At 48.7% G+C, this 17,324-nt stretch overlaps 1 protein-coding gene across 1 annotated transcript; it reads right to left on the bottom strand.

The window, feature by feature from the left end:
• Nucleotides 1–651: 651 nt before the first annotated feature.
• On the bottom strand, nt 652–7,539 carry PRRT3 (proline rich transmembrane protein 3). Its single transcript, XM_030307371.1, has 4 exons — nt 7,478–7,539; nt 3,556–4,639; nt 3,189–3,344; nt 652–2,602 (listed from the first exon to the last, which is right to left on the bottom strand). Exons 2-4 carry the CDS (start codon nt 4,580–4,582, stop codon nt 837–839), a joined length of 2,949 nt encoding a protein of 982 aa, XP_030163231.1. The 5' UTR covers nt 4,583–4,639; nt 7,478–7,539; the 3' UTR covers nt 652–836.
• Nucleotides 7,540–17,324: the final 9,785 nt, after the last annotated feature.

The following is a 17,324-nucleotide window of genomic DNA, read 5'->3' on the forward strand; positions in this document are numbered from 1 at the left end:
AATTTTCTAAAACCCTGGGAAATTGAGGGCTACCATGATGGAGGAGCAGTATAAGGAGGACAGAGGGGCTTGGCCCTGAAGTAGTGTTAGGAGAAGGGGATGGAGGAACCAGGCTTTGGAGTGGAGGTTCCTGGGTTCATTGCCAGCTATCATTTGCCAAAGGACCCTGGACAAATTGCTTTTGTCTCTGATCTTCACTCTTCCCATCTATAAAATGGGCATGATAATGCTTTCCACTCAGTCTTAATAGAATTAAGGAAGATGATAAATACGAAGAGCTGAAAACCGTGTACAACAGATAGATGTTCTGTAGCCGTTATTCTTAAGGCTTCCCACAGTGGGGTACCTTTCCTTTCTGGGTCCTCCCCTCCCCAACATATAGGGGACTTGGGATTGCTGGGGGTCGGGGGTGGGGACTGCTACCTCTTCTCTGAACGGGATCCTGGCATGGCCAGAGGGAGGCATGAGCCAAGTCCTAAGGGTTTATTTCTTTGGCACAAAGAGGACAGTCAGTCTGGGCAAGCAAACCTCATCTCCACACTACGGAGTCTGGAGGGGTGTTTGGGGGTACCTGGACCCCATATCCCACACCCAAATCCATGCATGTCCACCCTGTATTCCGCATAAGTCACAGCCTCTGTGCAAAATACCCACTGAAAAAAATAGATATTTAAAAAACAAAAAATGGGGGCAGTTAGGTTCATGCCCCAATGTTGCCAGGGGCTGTAGTTAGATGGAAACCCGGGAATGCCAGTTTTTCAAATGTTCAGTTGTCCCAGTTGGCCAAGCCATATGGCCATCGAGGGTAGGGCCCCGGTCCTGCATCCCTGGACCCCTCAGAGCTCGATGGTGTCACTGGAGGCGCTGCGGGAGTCTCCGGGCTTGCAGCGAGGCTGGACCTCACTCTGAGGTTCCCCGGACCGGGAGGGGGTGGGGGCAGGAGCAGGGGCTGGGGCAGGCAGTAGCTGCACCGTGCTAGGCAGCTCATCCAGGGGCAGACTGTCCACCGACGACAGCCCGTGACGCCACGGGTTCCAGCTGATCTTGAGCGAGCCCCGGGAGAAGCTGTCCATGGAGCTGCCAGAAACCGCCCTGTCAGGTTCATCCGCGACATGTGGTGGGACCGGGCCGCGCACGCGCACGTCGCTGAGAGACCGGCAGCGGCCCCTCAGGAGTGAAGAGCCTGCGCCCTCGAGCTCGGCGTCGGGGTGGCTGCCCCGGCGCGGCCGCAGCGCGCCCCCGGGCGGCGGGGAGGACAGACCGCGCAGGCCACAGCGCCGGAAAACGCTATCTCGCACCAAGTGCTCTCGGAAGAGCGCGGCGTCGATGCTGCGGCTCAAGTTGATGGGTGATGGCGGCCGCAGGTCCAGCTCGCTCATCGACGGCGCCGGCCCCACGCTGCTGCGAGACAGTCCAGGGCCACCCTGGGGACCGCGGCCCAACGACGCAGCCGACCCCCAGGCGCCTGAACTGGGCGTGGCAGGCGGCCCACCCTCTGCTGGGTTGCGGATGAGGCTCTTGCTTATGTCCAAGCTGCCTGCACCCACACCACTAGGCCCCGCATAGCAGTTGTTTGGTCGCTCAGGCACCTCGCTCTTGCCCGAGGGCGTGGGGCACGCCAGGCGCAGCAACTTAGCCCAGCAAGCATGCTCTGTGGGCGGCCTGGGCCGCGCGGCGGCTACAGCGGCTAGCGCAAGGGTGAGGGCCCATGTCAGCTCCAGCAGGCGCAGCCAGAAGTGGACGCCCCACCAGGCCCACGAAAAGCGACCCACCCGACCTGGGCCCGGGTATAGCCAGAGCGCCGCTGCCAGTTGCAAGCCACTGGCCAGCAGCCCCAGCGCGCCGGCCACGGCCAGCAGCCGCGGGCCCGGGCTGGCATCCCAGCCCCGCGGCCCGTCGAGCAGGCGGCGACGGCACAGACAGAGTGTGCCCAGAGCCACGGCTGCGCCCCAGGCACAAGACAAGCCCTGAGCCAGGAGGTTGAACGCAGGCCTCACTGACAACAGGTCAGTAGTCAGCAACCCCACGCCGTGCGCCAACGCCAACGCTCCCAGCAGGAGCGGGTTTTGCAGCTGCTGTGGCAGCCCCGCGCCCAGCCCGAGTAGGGTCAGGGCCGCCAGCGCAGTGAGCAGCAAGGGGAAGGGCAGGTTGTAGAGGACCAGGCCGGTGCGTAAGCCCAGCCGTGCCTGAGAGCCGTATGGGTCCGTGAGCATGTAGGCAGATCGAAGCCCCGACGCTATGAGCACCAGCACCGCTGCCACCAGAGCCAGCCGGGGCCCCGCAGGGGCAGCTGCCAGTGAGGCCAGTGCCAACAACGCGGGCAACAGGAAGAGCACCCCCACCCCATAGACGTGCAGCTCCCAGGAAAAGCTCAGCACCCGCCGCAGGGGACCCCAGCGCAGGGGAGGGGCGGTGGCATTGGCCGGGGGGCTGGTGGCTGGGGCTGATGCCATGGAGCTGGCTGAGGGCTCCGGAGGGGGTGGCTGGCCCAGGGCGCGCTGCGTAGTGACCCGAATGAGGCCCCGGCGTGACGTCGAGGGGGCCTGGACTGGGGGTGCTGGGGGATGGCTTTGGGGGCGCCCCGGCCACTCCTCGGCTTCATCTGCAATAATAACAATATCAGAATAACCCTTTGAAAAGTGCTTTTGATTTCCCACATTCTCTAGTGTGGTGGGCATGGGCAAGTTATTTCACTTTTCTAAGCACATCTGTGAAATGGGGATGGTAATAGCACCTACCTCATTGGATTGTGGGGAAGATTAAATGTTTAGCATAGTGCCCAACACCCAGTAATGTTAAACGACATGACCTATCACTTTTATTAATAACATACCAGCAGTTCTCAACATTGGCTGCATATTAGAATCACCTGGAGACAACTGAATCAGAATTCCTTGGGATGGGGCCTGGGTATTGGAGTTTTTTAAAAGCTCCTCCAGTGATTTGTGGGAGTTGGAGACACTGCACTAAATATATCCAAGTTACATTTATGAATATTCTATCCCCAAAGGGCAAATGACTTGTCCCAGAGTACCCAGCATTAGTTTATTATCCTTAAGTTTTTGAAGGAAGTCCTGGCCAGTTCCTTTAAGGAAGTGTTTGTTCCCATTCACTCCCCCCATGTACCTTGGTTTTTAATTATTAGACAGAGTACCCACTCTCCCCCAAACCCCTAGTCATCCCCTCACCTGGCTGCAGGGCCCCCACAGGGCTCTCTGTTCGATTTGTAGTTGGGCCAGGGTCCAAGGGGCCAGGGATGAGGGACTTGGGGGTACCTGGGGTCTCCAGTGCTCCTCTCACCCGCTGGGGGGAGATGGGGTCTGCTCCATTCATTGCTGCTATCTCTGAAATAACAAAAGCAGTTATCACTGCCTGACTATGCAGTGGTCCCCAAAGTCTAGTCCCCCCAAAGGGAGGCACAATCACGCTCATTTGCCAGAATGAGGAAAATGGGACCCCGAGAGACCAGAGGTCACATAGAAACTGGGGCATCCAGCTATGCTGGAACACCGTCCCCTCCCAGCCCTACTGGGAAACCTCCACTTTGATACCCACCTGGCTTAGGTTGCACGTCAGGAGTCTCTGTGGCTGGGGGACCTGAGGGCTGGGGTCTTGGTGAGCTCCTCACATCAGAAAGATCAGCCTCTTTGGGTGAGGGACTTGGAAGACTGACTTCCCAGGTCTCCCCACCTCCAGCCTTCTTGGGGAGCTCAAGTGGTAGCTCCTCAGTAGGAGGAAGGCTTTTGGCCAATGCCAGGTCTGGCTGGGGCCCAGGCTCCTGAGAGGATGCCACCTCAGCTGGAGATACCAAACCAACATGAGGGGCTGCTGGATCTTGTTGGGTGAAGAGGGGGCTTTGAGCTGCCTCCTGGAAGTCCTCCTCGCCCCCACCCTGTTCTTCCAGCACTGGCGTCTTGGTAGTGCCCAAGTTGGGGGCAAGAGTCTGGGAAGGGCCCTGGTGGTCTAAGGGGGATATCTCTGAGACTCTGATCTTGGCTTCGGCCACCAGACCCTCATCTTTAGGTGGTTGTTGTCCCATTTGGCCTCCAGATTCCTCTGGCCCTGGGGAGGGAGAAACTGTAGCTATCCTGAGTTGGAGTCTGGGAGTTATGGGGATGAAAGTGAGATGGGGGAGACCCACTGGATGGGGGGCTGGTGCTTCTTGCTCCATAGGCTCCTGTGAGTCAGGAGGTCCTGTCCAGCCATGAGAACTTGGCCCTCGAGCCATCTGGAGATCATCAGTTACTGGGAGTCCTTCTCTCTGAGCCCTATGGGCTGCTTTAGGTCCGTGCAGGGCTGGGCCAAGGGGAGAATCTGCGGGCGCCTCAGGTGCTTCCTCGGCAGGGACCTGGGGGATATTGGAGTTCCAGGGGCTCTCATCTCTGGACTTCTGCCAGAGGAAGTCGAGGGCATGGGGCTCTGTGCCCATAGGGCCCTGGGGGTCATCTCCTAGGATCAGGTGTGGTTCCGAGTCCTCAAGTGGCTTGGGAAGGCGCCGGCCCAGAGCAGGGCCAGGCCCCAGGGAGAGCAGCAGCATCAGCAGTAGGGGGCCACATACACGGCCCCATGGGCTGGGGGCCATGGTCCACTCTGATGTGTGGGCCTAGAACACTCAACTTCCAGTCCTCACTGGATGAGCCTAAAAAAAGGAGAAGGGGGATGACATGTGAGCATTGGGAGCATCCATAGCTGTCCCAAGGCAAGAAAGAAAGAAAGAAAGAAAGAAAGAAAGAAAGAAAGAGAGCTCCCCTTTCCCCAACCCCTTCCTGTTCAACCCCTTCATGCTGCCCAGAGTGACCTTTTAAAAATGTATCTCTGGTCATGCCACTTGCCCTACTTCAAAACCTTTGGTGGCTCCCCATCACCCTCAGGAAATAATATAAGCTTCTCTCTTAGCCTTCCAAGGCTACACCAGGCTGCTCATCCCCTTCAACAACCACTGGGCTGTCCAATGCCCCAATCCTTTGCTCCTGCTGTCCCCTCAGCCTGGACTGCCCTCTCCCTTCTTCTTCACTAGCTGAAATCCTCTTTTTTTTTTTTTAAATGTTTACTTATTTATTAGAGAGAGGGAGACAGAGCATGAGTGGGGGAGGGGCAGAGAGAGAGAGAGAGAGAGAGAGAGAGAGAGAGAGAGAGAGAGACAGACAGAATCTGAAGACTCACAGAGCTGAGCTGTCATCACAGAGCCTGATGTGGGGCTTGAACTCATGAACCATGAGATCATGACCTGAACCAAAGTTGGATGCTCAATTGACTGAGCTACCCAGGTGCCCCTGAAACCCTATTCTTGAAGGCCTGGCTCAAATATCAGAGCAGTGAAGAGGGAGAGGAACATGTCCCTGCCTTTGAGGAGAGATCTGGGTTTGAATCCCAGCTTTGCTATTTCCTGGGTGAGTCACTTCACCTCTGCAAATCATGGTTTTCCCATCAGTAAAATGGGTATAAGAAAAGTACCTAATTCAAAGGACTTGCCTAACAAAACACATTATATAGGCCAGGCCCATAATAGGAGTTTAATAAGCATTAGAGACCTTTTACTTTTCCCTTTGTCCAGAAAGCTTTCTTTCCACCAGCCCCCTGACCTATTTCAACAAAATATGTGAGCACATACTATCTGCCAGGCCCTGGGGATAAAGCAGTGAAAAGACTGACAAGATTCCTGCCCTCACTGAGCTGGCATTCTAGGGTAAAAGGCAGACAATGAATAATTTTAAATAAGATGAGCGCTGAAGAAAATAAAACAGGTTAAGAGATTGATGGGGGCTACTTTACACAGGGGGTACAGCAGGAAGACCTCTGAGAGGTGACATCTAAGCTAGATGCTGATGAGAAGGAGCCAGCCATTTGAAGATAACGAGGGAAAAGTATTTGGCAAAGGGAACAGAAAGTGCAAAAGGCCTTGAAGCAGAATGAATGAGGTGAATTCAGGAAATGAAAAGGCTAGTGTGGCTGGAGCAGAGCAAAGGAAGGAGAAAGGAGCGAAGGGAGATAAGATCAAGAAGGTGGGGCTAGATCACAAGGGCCCTTGTAAGCCACAATAAGGCACCTGGATTTTATTCTAAGTATCACAGGAAGCCAATGCAGATGTTAAGCATGGAAGCAAAAAGGTCCAATTAAGTGTACTGAAAAGGGGGAGAGAGGCCAGTGCAGAAATCCAGGTAAGATAATAATAGTGGCTTGTTTCAGCTTAGACATTTCTTTCCCTGACACCACCTCCACCCCTTCCTATCATCCAGGTCAATCCAATGCAATCTCAGGTCTCCTCCACTGGCCTGGAGCTTTTCAAGGGCTGCTTTTGCATCTTTATTTCTTGCCTCAGGCCCCCTGCATATGTCTGGCCCTGGGTAGATACGCCCTCAAGTTTCCTCTTCTTGAGTCCCTAGTTAAGCCAGGGAGGCAGGAAGGTGGCCAGGAGACTGCAGGGCCAGGGCACAGCAACTGTGAGAGAGGAGAGGCTTGGGTGTGTTTAGGGGCAGAAGCCCTGCTCCTTTCTTCTCTGGGAAGACTCCCTGGCTCCTCATCTTTGGTGGCTCACAGACCCCTTGAGAAACCAATGAAAGTTCCAGGTGCTCTCTCCAGAAAAATGCCAAGGTTCATCCAAAGTTGTGGACAATTTCAGGGGGTTCAAAGATCCCCCAAACTAGACTCTGCCTTAAAGTCTTGTTAATTTCTCAAGCATTCACTCTGCTCTGCTCCTAGCTGGGTGCTGGGGACCCAAAGAGAAGCCTCAGTTGCAGTGTCAGGATTGGGGGGGGGGGTAGCTGAGGAGGAAGGACTGAACAGCCACTGACACATGTCCTGGTTAATAATAGTGCTCCTGTGTTGAGCACTTACCCAGTAAGGCTCCTGCGCTAAGATTAGCTGCCTGTCCTCCATCTCACCCAACCCTCTCAACACAAGCAGGTGTGGGTATACCCATTTCATAGAGGATGAAACCAAGGTTCAGAGAGGTTTCGCAAATCACCCAATGTCACACAGCCAGCGAATGGCCACACTAGGTGTTGTGAGACCTGCAATGGCTCATTTTGCACAGGGGGTCCAAAAGCTTTTCAGAGGAGGTAGTTGAGTTAGGCCTTCAGAGATAAGCATATGCCATCTGCTCAACCGCCCGCAATTCAAATGAGATGTAGGCATTTATGGGCACGGAGGAGGCTGCCCAGTCCTGGGTTCCCGCTACAGGACAGATTCTTGGGGGGATGGGGTAAAGGGTAGGGGGTATCTCTCTGCCCTAGGGACTGGAGAGAGGCCCGCCTGGGGGCAGGGCGAGGGCCGCCGCAGGGCAGCCTCCAGGACCTGGTCCATCTCGGGTTACCTCTCCTCCTCCGGCTCCTCTCCCCTGGCTCCGCGCCTTCCCGCAGTGTCCCGGGTGGGGGTGGGCGCTGGTGCAGGCCTTGCCGCTCGCGCCCAGAAAGGGGGCTGCAGTCCATGCTCCCTGCCTGGGCCCCGTCATCGCCCCCTCCCTTGGCCAGCTCCTCACCTGGGCGCCTAGCCGGCAGCCCCCGCGTTCACCTTGCGCGCGTCCCTGCAGCCGCTCCCCGCGCCGCATCCTCCGCGATGCTCAGACTTGGCTAACAGAGCCCGGCGCTGCCGATCGCCGAGCCCGCCCACAGGAAAGCCATCCCCACTTAACCCTTTCCCCTTAGGGGTGGATTCTGCTCCCCGTCCTGACCTCCCCTCTCTCGGAGATTCTCAGGGCTAAGAGGGGAACCGAGGTTCCCTTCCGCAGCATCCCTGAATAAGGGACAGCCAATCCTGGTTTGCACACCTCGTGGAGCTCACTGTCTTTATACCTGTATACCTATATCCTTATAGGGATATATATATATATATATATATATATATATATATATATACACACATATACATATATATACATATATATACACATATATACATATATATACATATACATATATACACACACATACATATATATATATATATACATACATACATATATACATACATACATACATACATACATACCTAGAGGTAAATCCTACTTACAGCTTGCTGTTTATCCTTCAGATCTTTTTCAATGCACAGTCACATATACGTTTTAAATAGAAATGAGATCATACTGTACATACTGTTCTGTAACTTGCCTTTCTTCTCTTCACGGTGGAATATGTGCTGGCACATTTTCCATGTAAATTTCTACAGATCCATTTCATTTCTTGTATCTGCTGTTGAGAATTGAAGCATGCACTCAGCCTATACTTTTAATTTATCCAGTCCTGAGGTTGGAGATGTAGATTGTTTCTAGCCTCTTGCTGGCAGGAATAATAAGGCAGGGGCCATTCTTGGGTAGACATCTTGGGGCACAAGCACTAGTGTGCCTGTCGGATAATCTCCTACGTGAGGTATGGTTAGATCTAGGAGTCTGCACATTTTCAGGTCTTGATAGACACTGTCAGAATGCCCCTGGTCCCTCTTTGGACAGCTCCTGATGTACTCAATGTCCACCATCGGGTTCAGTAACATTAAGAGAAATTTACACAAGGAATACATGTGGTCGTTAATATGATGTAAAATCTTTAATGCCATGGAGAAATTTCCAGGGTAGATTATTGTTTATTTATTTAAATTTCAGTCATTCTATGTAAAAATCATGTAGGCTGATTGTCCCAAGTCAACACAGAAATGTTCAAAGAACACATTCAATGTCTTATTTGTGGCCTCTTCAAGTCTGCCTCCCCAGGTGTACCCACTGTTAGCATCATGTTGTTTCCTTTACTTATAAAAACATGTATGTGCATGCTATTCTTCTCACAAAAATGGGATCATACTACGCATATTATCCTCTAACTTTCTTTTGGCCTTAAGCAATATATGTTGGAAACATTCTGAAGGCAATGCATACTTATTAGCTCCACCCTTTTTTCAACTAGCTGTGGAGTGCTGCATGGTGTGGATGCACTGTCATTTACGCACATTCCCAACATTCTCCTACTGAACAGTATTTAGCTGGTTTACAGCTACTTCTTTTCTACTAGAAACAATACTGCAATAAACATCCTTACATACCAATACATACATCTTTATGTGGCGATACTCTGTTCTCTCAGATAATTATTTGTATGATCCCATTTTTGTTAATATCTACCTGGATGTATCTATCTATCATCCATGTTATCTGTGTACCTATCCTACCTATCCTATCCCTAATTATTAGCAGGTAAATAGTAGTTGATGTGATTTTTATTTAATTTTGCTTTTCTGTTTACCAATATTCTACACAACCATGTATTTCTTTTGTGATCAGAGATAGGAATGCTAAATATCACTTAAAAAAGAAAGAAAGAGGGGCACCTGGGTGGCTCAGTCGATTGAACATCCAACTCTTGATTTTGGCTCAGGTCATGACCCCAGGGTCATGGGATTGATCCCCACATAGGGCTCAGTACTGAGCTTGGGGCCTGTTTAATATTCTGTCTCTCCCTCTGCCTCTCTGCCCTGCTTGCACTTTCTCTCTCTAAAATAAAAATAACAATAAATAAAAGAAAAAAGAAAAAAATTCTTCCTAGCATCGAGCTGAAATTTTCCTCCCGGTGTTTGCCTACCTTTGGCTCTCACAGAATAGCAACACTCAGCCCTCAGTTGTGTCTGACATGTTGCAGTTTGAAGAGTGTTCAGTCCCTAAGAGCTGGTAAATGGTGGAGTCCGAATCCAGCTTTTCTCCTTCTTCTTCCCCTTCTTCTCCTCCTCCTTGTCCTCCTCCTCCTCCTTCTTCTTCTCCTTCTTCTGGGCCTGAGTGAGGGAGGGGCAGAGAGCGAGGCAGACAGGCTCCCACAACCCTGGGATAACTTCCTGAGCCAAAATCAAGAGTCTGGTGCTCAACTGACTGAGCCACCCAGGTGCCCCCAGAATCCAGCTGCTCTAACTGACTCTAGGAGAAAAACTGGGCTTTTCCCAGTTCACCTGATCATCCAACCAGCTCTACTATTTTCTTTGTGGGAACCCCTTCAGAATTGTAAAGGCACCTCTCATTCCTCTAGAATGAGGTTCTTTCAGCCTTTCTTCAAAGGACAGGATTCTGGGCTCTCAGCATTCTGACATCTTCCTCTGTTGGCTTCTTACCAGGTCAACAATGTCCCCCTTAAAGTATAACTCTTAGAACTGAACCCAGTTGGTGACAAAGCTGGACTTTCACCTCCCTTTCCCAGATTCTCCTCTTCCATTAATATGACCTCACACTGAATTAATGTTTCTGGCAGCCACATCACTTTGTTGCCCAGTATCAGTCTACTAGGTCCTCCCCACCTCTTTGTGTGCAGTTGGTTTCTTGACCCTCAGGGTAAGACTTCACATTTGTTTCTTGTTTATTTTTTTCTTGTTAGATCTAGCCAGTTGTTCTGATCTTGTGAGAAGTTATCTGGATCCTGATTCTATACATAATAGATAATTGGCATTTTTTAACGCATTGTCCAAGATCCATCTCTCTTCCTGACAGCATCCTAACTTCCTTTGAGGAAACTGTGTTTTTTCCCCCATGGGCAGTCTTAAGGGGAAGGTAGTTCTAGGGGCCCACTACAGAAGCTGAGGGGTCCAAATCCCTCCTGTCATTGCTTCCTGTGAACTCTCTGGTGAGATTTCTTTGGAGATGTTGAGATTCCTTCAGCAGGTTCAGAGCTGGCCTTGTTCTCTTCCTCAGTTTCCCCCAAGTAGGACTACCCATTCATCCCTGCAGTCTTGCTGGCCTGATAGTGCCCAATCCTACAATCCACAAAAGACCAGCCAACTGCTCCCTGAGTGCTCTCTTTGGAGGCAGGAGCCCCAATCTCATTGTTTCCAAACCATCTATTGGTAGGGGATTTGAGATTCTACACAAAGGCAAGTGAGATTATGATCCCTTTGGCCAGAGGCAAGATGTAAACTGATTCTATGGAAAGGGGAGACTGGCTGGGGGTGGAGATAAGTATAAATGGGGAACATGGGGAGCACAGGTATGGGTGGGGAGTATCCTGGCTCCAAAAGGAGCTGTCAGCATCATCCTGGAGACTCTGGGATGGCAGGGATAGGTGGGGGATGATTCAAGTATCTGGGAGATGGTTAATAGCTCCATTTGTGAAGCACTTAATTGGCCATGAAGACCTTATTACACGTGTTATTCTTTTTAAGTCCTTACAAGAACCTATGTATTATTATGCTCTCCGTTTTACAGCTGGCAAGCTGAAACTCAAGAGAGCTTAAGTAATTTGTTCAAAGTCACACAGCACATAAGAGACCAAGCTATATGTCTGATTTTAGAACCAGTGCTATTTTTTAAAAAATGTTTTTAATGTTTATTTATTTTTGACAGAGAGAGAGAGACAGAGCATGAGCGGGGTAGGGGCAGAGAGAGAGGGAGACATAGAATTTGAGCAGGCTCCAGGCTCTAAGCTGTCAGCACAGAGCCTGATGCGGGGCTCAAACTCACAAACTGTGAGATCATGACCTGAGCCGAAGTCGGACGCTTAACCGACTGAGCCACCCAGGCACCCCCTTTTTTTTTTTCTATTTGACGTTTATTTATTTTGAGAGAGAGAGAGTGAGAGCATGTGTGTATGCATGAGTGGGGGAAGGGGCAGAGAGAGGAGGGAGAGAGACACGGGACTCGAACCATGAGATCATGACCTAAGCCAAAATCAAGAGCCGGATGCTTAATTGACTGAGCCATGCAGGCGCCCCTAGAACCGGTGCTCTTAATACTGATGGCACCATCCTATCCCTGAGGAAGTACCTCAGAGAGGTAGATGGGAGGGAGATGAACATCCCAGCCCTTCCAAGTGGCCCTGCTGTGTTGGGCTATGAAAATAGACTCCAGTACATCTCTTTTGAAGGATCTTCCAACAAAGTTGGGAGTTGTTGGGAGCAGCCACTGAAAAGTACCTTAGAGGCTCCTAAGGAAGGGGAGAGAGGAGGAAAAGGCAAAGGTGATGTGGCTGGCAATGATGAAGTCTCCTGCTTAGACAATGTCCAGGACAGTTGGCTGGCATTTTCATTCTGGCTGGTCACTCTGGCAGGCACCAGCAAAAAGACAGAACAGGTGGGAGAAGGTGCAGCCAGATGAACCTTCTCTGTGCTGTGAACTCAGAGGGTTGGGTGGAGAGTTACACTCCTTCACAGAATTTGCCAAATTAAGCCACAAGTGTTTCTGGAGTCTTAACTCATTCTTTTTCAGATTTTAGCCTCCAGTGATATCAGCTGAGTGAAACTTTTAAAAAGTTATTTTTGGTGTGAATAAATATGATAATCTGGTATACACTTTAAAACCAACTGTTTCCTAGCCCATTCCCTCTCACTTCCAATTCCTGTCAACTCTTTCTGATATTTCTGATTATTTCTTACTTAAAAAAAATTTTTTTTTTAATGTTTATTTATTTTTGAGAGAGAGACAGAGAGACAGAGCATAAGCAGGGAAGGGGCAGAGAGAGAGAGAGAGAGAGAGAAGAGAGACACAGAATCCAAAGCAGGCTTAAGACTCTGAGCTGTCAGCCACAGAGCTCCACATAGGGCTCGAACTCACGAACCATGAGATCATGACCTGAGCCAAAGTCGTGCACTTAACTGACTGAGCCACCCAGACGGCCCTCTTCTGGTTTTTATATCTATTATCTAAGTGCCAGACTTGTACTGCTCATGTTATTTTTTTTTTTCAGATTTAGACTTTCATCTATTGATTACCACTAAGGAATATGAAGATTTAGCTTTCCACATTTCTACGTTTTTCTGTACTGCTTTTGTTAATGTCATTATTCTTCTGCATTTACAATACTAGAACCATGAAACAATGAATCAAGCTGACTCAAGAAGTGTACTGTGATTACAATTCCTTTGTTAGATGTTGTTTTCCAGGGGTATTGCTTGTTTTTTTGTTTGTTTAAAAATATGCATCTATGCATCTATCACTAGTTTAGTCTCCTTAATCTTTTCTTGAAGTGAAAAACAATCTGAAGATTTGATTTCCCATCGAGATAGGAATACTTTACTTTTTTAAATGTTTATTTATTCTTGAGAGAGACAGAGCACGAGTAGGGGAGGGGCAGAGAGAGAGGGAGACACAGAATCCGAAGCAGGCTACAGGCTCTGAACTGTCAGCACAGAGCTGGACATGGGAACTGTGAGATCATGACCTGAGCCGAAGTCAGGCACTTAACTGACTGAGCCACCCAGGCGCCCCTAGATAGGAATACTTTAAAAAAGACTCACAGGGGTGCCTGGGTGGTTCAGTTGGTTGAGTGTCTGACTTTGGCTCAGGTTATGATCTCTCGATTTGTGAGTTCGATCCCGTGTTGGGCTCTGTGCTGACAGCTCAGAGCCCGGAGCCTGCTTCAGATTCTGTGTCTCCCTCTCTCTCTGCCCCTCTCCTGCTTGTGCTCTGTCTCTCTCTCAAAAACAATAAACATGAAAAAAAAATTTTTTTTAAAGACTCACAGAATTCTACAGAACAAATAAGTGGCTTGAAAAATGGATGAGGAGGGGCACCTATTTAAAAGAGAGTTAAGGGGCGCCTGGGTGGCGCAGTCGGTTAAGCGTCCGACTTCAGCCAGGTCACGATCTCGCGGTCCGTGAGTTCGAGCCCCGCGTCGGGCTCTGGGCTGATGGCTCGGAGCCTGGAGCCTGTTTCCGATTCTGTGTCTCCCTCTCTCTCTGCCCCTCCCCTGTTCATGCTCTGTCTCTCTCTGTCCCAAAAATAAATAAACGTTGAAAAAAAAAATTTAAAAGAGAGTTAAAAGAAAAAAAATAAGAGTTATGAGACACAGAAATCAAATGCTACATGGGGGCCTTTTGGGGATCCTCATTCAAACCAATTGTACAAAGACATTTTAAGATAACAGGAAATTTGAACACGATTGGGCTTTAGGACATACTAAAGAATGTCTAATTAGGTAAGATAATGGTACTGTGGGTTATATTTAAAAAATTCCTTATCTGTTAGACATCCTTACTAAAATATATATTTTCTAACATTTATATATTTATTTTGAGAGACAGAGAGAAAGAGCAAGTAGGGGAGAGGCAGAAAGAGAGAATCCCAAGCGGGCTCCACACTAAGTGCAGAGCCTGACGCAGGGCTTGATCCCACAACCATGAGATCATGACCTGAGCCAAAATCAAGAGTCAGATGCTTAACAGACTAAGCCACGCAGGCACTCCACTTACTAAAATATTTACGTGTGAAATATGGGATTTACTTTTAAAACATTCCAGAAAAGAAAAATGGGTTTGGGAGATACATGAAAGATTGGCAAAATATTGACACTTAGTAAAACACGGTGATAGGTACATCATTATGTGTTCTTCCCTCTTTTGGATATGTTTGAAATTTTCCGTAATAAAAAATTAAAAATGATAAAGAAATTCACAAAGAAATGGGAGAAAGGAAAGGTAGTACAGGGCTGGCATTTTGTGAGCTGACTGCAAAAATGAAACGTTTTGCTTACTGGGGACTAGCCCATCTTGGAGGAGCATGGATACATAACCCAGATTTCTGAACCCTGCTGGTCTTCCCAGGCCAGTTCCAGTGAGGCAGAGCCAAGAGACCTGGAAGGGAGGTGGGCAGGTAGATCAGGGTGAGAGCTAGGTCACCAGGAGGGGTGGCAGGGCTGGGGGTGAAAGCACCTAAGAAGCTCAGGAACACACCAGCTGTCCCAAGACCCTCTGCAGCCAGACTCCGTCTGCAGTCAGTATAGTCTACACGAGCCTCTCATAGCCACAGTCACTAGAGATCTTGATGTCTGTGGCCGAGGACTAATGACCCCTGCCTGCCTTAACAGCTTTAATGGGATATCACTCACATGTACAAAATTTACCTATTGAAGGTGTACTATTTGGTGGTTTTTGTATATTCACAAAGTTGTGCCACTGTCACCACTTTCCATTTTAGAACATTTTCATTCCCTGAAAAGAAACCTGTACCCATTAGCAGTCACTTCCCATTCCCCTCCCCCAGGCCCTGGCAACCACTAATCTATGTTCTGTCTCCATGGACAGGACATAAAACACAGGATCATAAATGTGGGTTTTTTTGTGATTGGCTTCTTTCTTTAGTGTGTTTCAAGGTTCACCCATGTTGTAGGCTGTATTAGCATTTCATTCTTTTTTTATCGCTGTAAAAATTCCACTGTATGGATGTACCATATTTTATTTATTTATCTATTTATTTGGACATTTGTATTGTTTCTCCTTTGTAGCTATTATAAATAATGCTGCTATGAACATTCATATGTGAGTTTTCATGTGGATGTGTGTTCTCACTTCTCTTGGGTACAGAGTGGAATTCCTAGGTCATATGGAAACCTTATGTTATGCATAACCTTTTGAGGAACTGCCAGACTATTATCCCAAGGGGCTACACCATATGATCTGCTTTTGACACATGGGGAGACTGAGGCCTAGAGAAGGCAAATGTCCTATGCAAAGCTACACAGAACTCTAAGTGCAAGAAAGCAGGAGCCAATCATGTAAATGGCCCCAGTCCCTGCCCATTCTCACCCTGCCACGCCCTCACCCACTGTTACCCTCTCCATTCCTTGCCAGCCAGCAGCAAATCCCTTCACACCAGTCCCTCCCAAAGGCTCCCTGCTATCACGTCAGGATCGAGTTCACCTCTGAGGGATGATTTATAAGCTGCCATCTGGCCCCATGCTGCCTCATCTCATCTTTTTTTTAAAGCTACTGTATTGAAACCTAACTCACACACCAGACTCTTCACTCATTTAAAGGGTCTAACCCAATGCTCTCACATCTTTTTATTCTCTACCCTTCAGGGCCACACAGGCCTTGTTCTGGTTTTGTGAAAATGCCATCACCTTTGCTTTCAGGATCTTGCACACCGTCTCCTCTGTCTGGGATAGTCTTTCCTTAAGTATTTCCCTGGTTCTGTATATATTTCCTGTGATCCTTCATATCTTGGGATGATACTTATGCTGGAAAGCCTTTCCTGACCACCCAGGCTGGATGGATGGCCTGCAGGACATTCCCACAGTGTCCCTTGGATCACCCTATCATGGCATTGACACATCAGTCTGAACTCTTAAGGTCTGGGAGTGTGGCTTGTTCACATGCAGCGTCTGGCAGATGGTCAGTGAACAAGTGAATAGAAAGATCTGAAAATATGTAACACGACACTGAGCATATTGTAGAACTCCCGTAAACGTTTGCAGACTTTACTGCTTACCAGGACAAGGGCAATACCTCCTTCTGGTAACATTCCAGACAGTTTGTGTGATTAACAGGTAAAAATTATTATTTTTTCTTGTCTGGTGCCCTTGCCACTTTCTTCTGGCAACAGTACCCCAGTTTTCCTCTAAGGAATCACCTCTTTCCCACCTTTGGTCTTTATAGTTTAGGTGGGGCTAAATAGTCCCTAGAATTTACACATGACCTACATCAGGTCAATTACCTGACTTACTGGAAATTTTCAGAAAGGAGTGTTTTCTTTTCACTAAGCTCGTGTCTCCTTAAGAAGACAGCTTCCCTCAGACCAGAAGCAGAGTTGAGAAAGCAATGCAGTCATAATGACATCATTTGAGAACCTGGATCCAGCTATACCTGAAGCCAACTGACCAGTGGACATTCTGCCATTTACATTCCTTTTTAAAAAATTGCTTAAGCAAGTTGAGTTTCTATAACTTGCAGCTGCAGCATTTCTCACACAGTAACCCTCCATGTCGTTCACTTATATACCCACCCATCATACCCCTTTTGACCAAATAGAAGAACCACCAGGTTTTTGCCCCCAAATGCAGGTTTACCTACTATTCTCAAATCTAAGTCATGATTATTTTTCTGAGCTGTGTTGTATCTCTGACTGTCCATATTAAGACTTCTATGTGTGGTACTTCCCACACCATGATCAGTAAATGGACACTTCAGATTGTCTTAAATGATTCTAGGTGTTAAGTCCAGGTTGATGGAAAGGTTAGGTGCTCATTTAGTAGCCTGGCCCAAACTGAACTCCAGGAAACACACACGATGAGCACTGTATGCTGAACTAGTGTGCTGATTCTGAGAAGAGCCTGATAAAACGAACAAAGGTTTTTCCTTTGACTAGCTGCTGCCAAGGACATGTGCATTTATCATCAACATGAGGGGTCAGAAAGAGCTCACATGTTTTATCCACCCAACTTTGCTACAGGGAAAAAAGACAAACTTTGTGTGGGTGGAGGCAAAATGAAATGTTCAGAGATGCCTCATGGGAATGAGGGTGACATCATTCAGTCATCAAGTACCGCTTGTATTCCAACACAACCTGCCTTTTTCGGTACATACTATACCACACCCCACTTATTCAGGGTCCAGCAAATTGTGGACGTTTTTTTAAAAACAGGTTTTCTTTT

This window comes from Lynx canadensis, chromosome A2 (assembly GCF_007474595.2).
Source record: "Lynx canadensis isolate LIC74 chromosome A2, mLynCan4.pri.v2, whole genome shotgun sequence".
NCBI lineage: Eukaryota > Metazoa > Chordata > Mammalia > Carnivora > Felidae > Lynx > Lynx canadensis.

Bases quoted from the DNA above. Each gene is read 5' to 3' on its own strand.
- PRRT3 (XM_030307371.1), bottom strand. From the start codon at position 4,582: ATGGCCCCCAGCCCATGGGGCCGTGTATGTGGCCCCCTACTGCTGATG. The intron at 3,345-3,555 runs GTGGGTATCAAA...TTGTTATTTCAG, and splicing joins TGACGTGCAACCTAAGCCAG to AGATAGCAGCAATGAATGGA. The intron at 2,603-3,188 runs GTGAGGGGATGA...TTATTATTGCAG, and splicing joins TGTGGGGGCCCTGCAGCCAG to ATGAAGCCGAGGAGTGGCCG.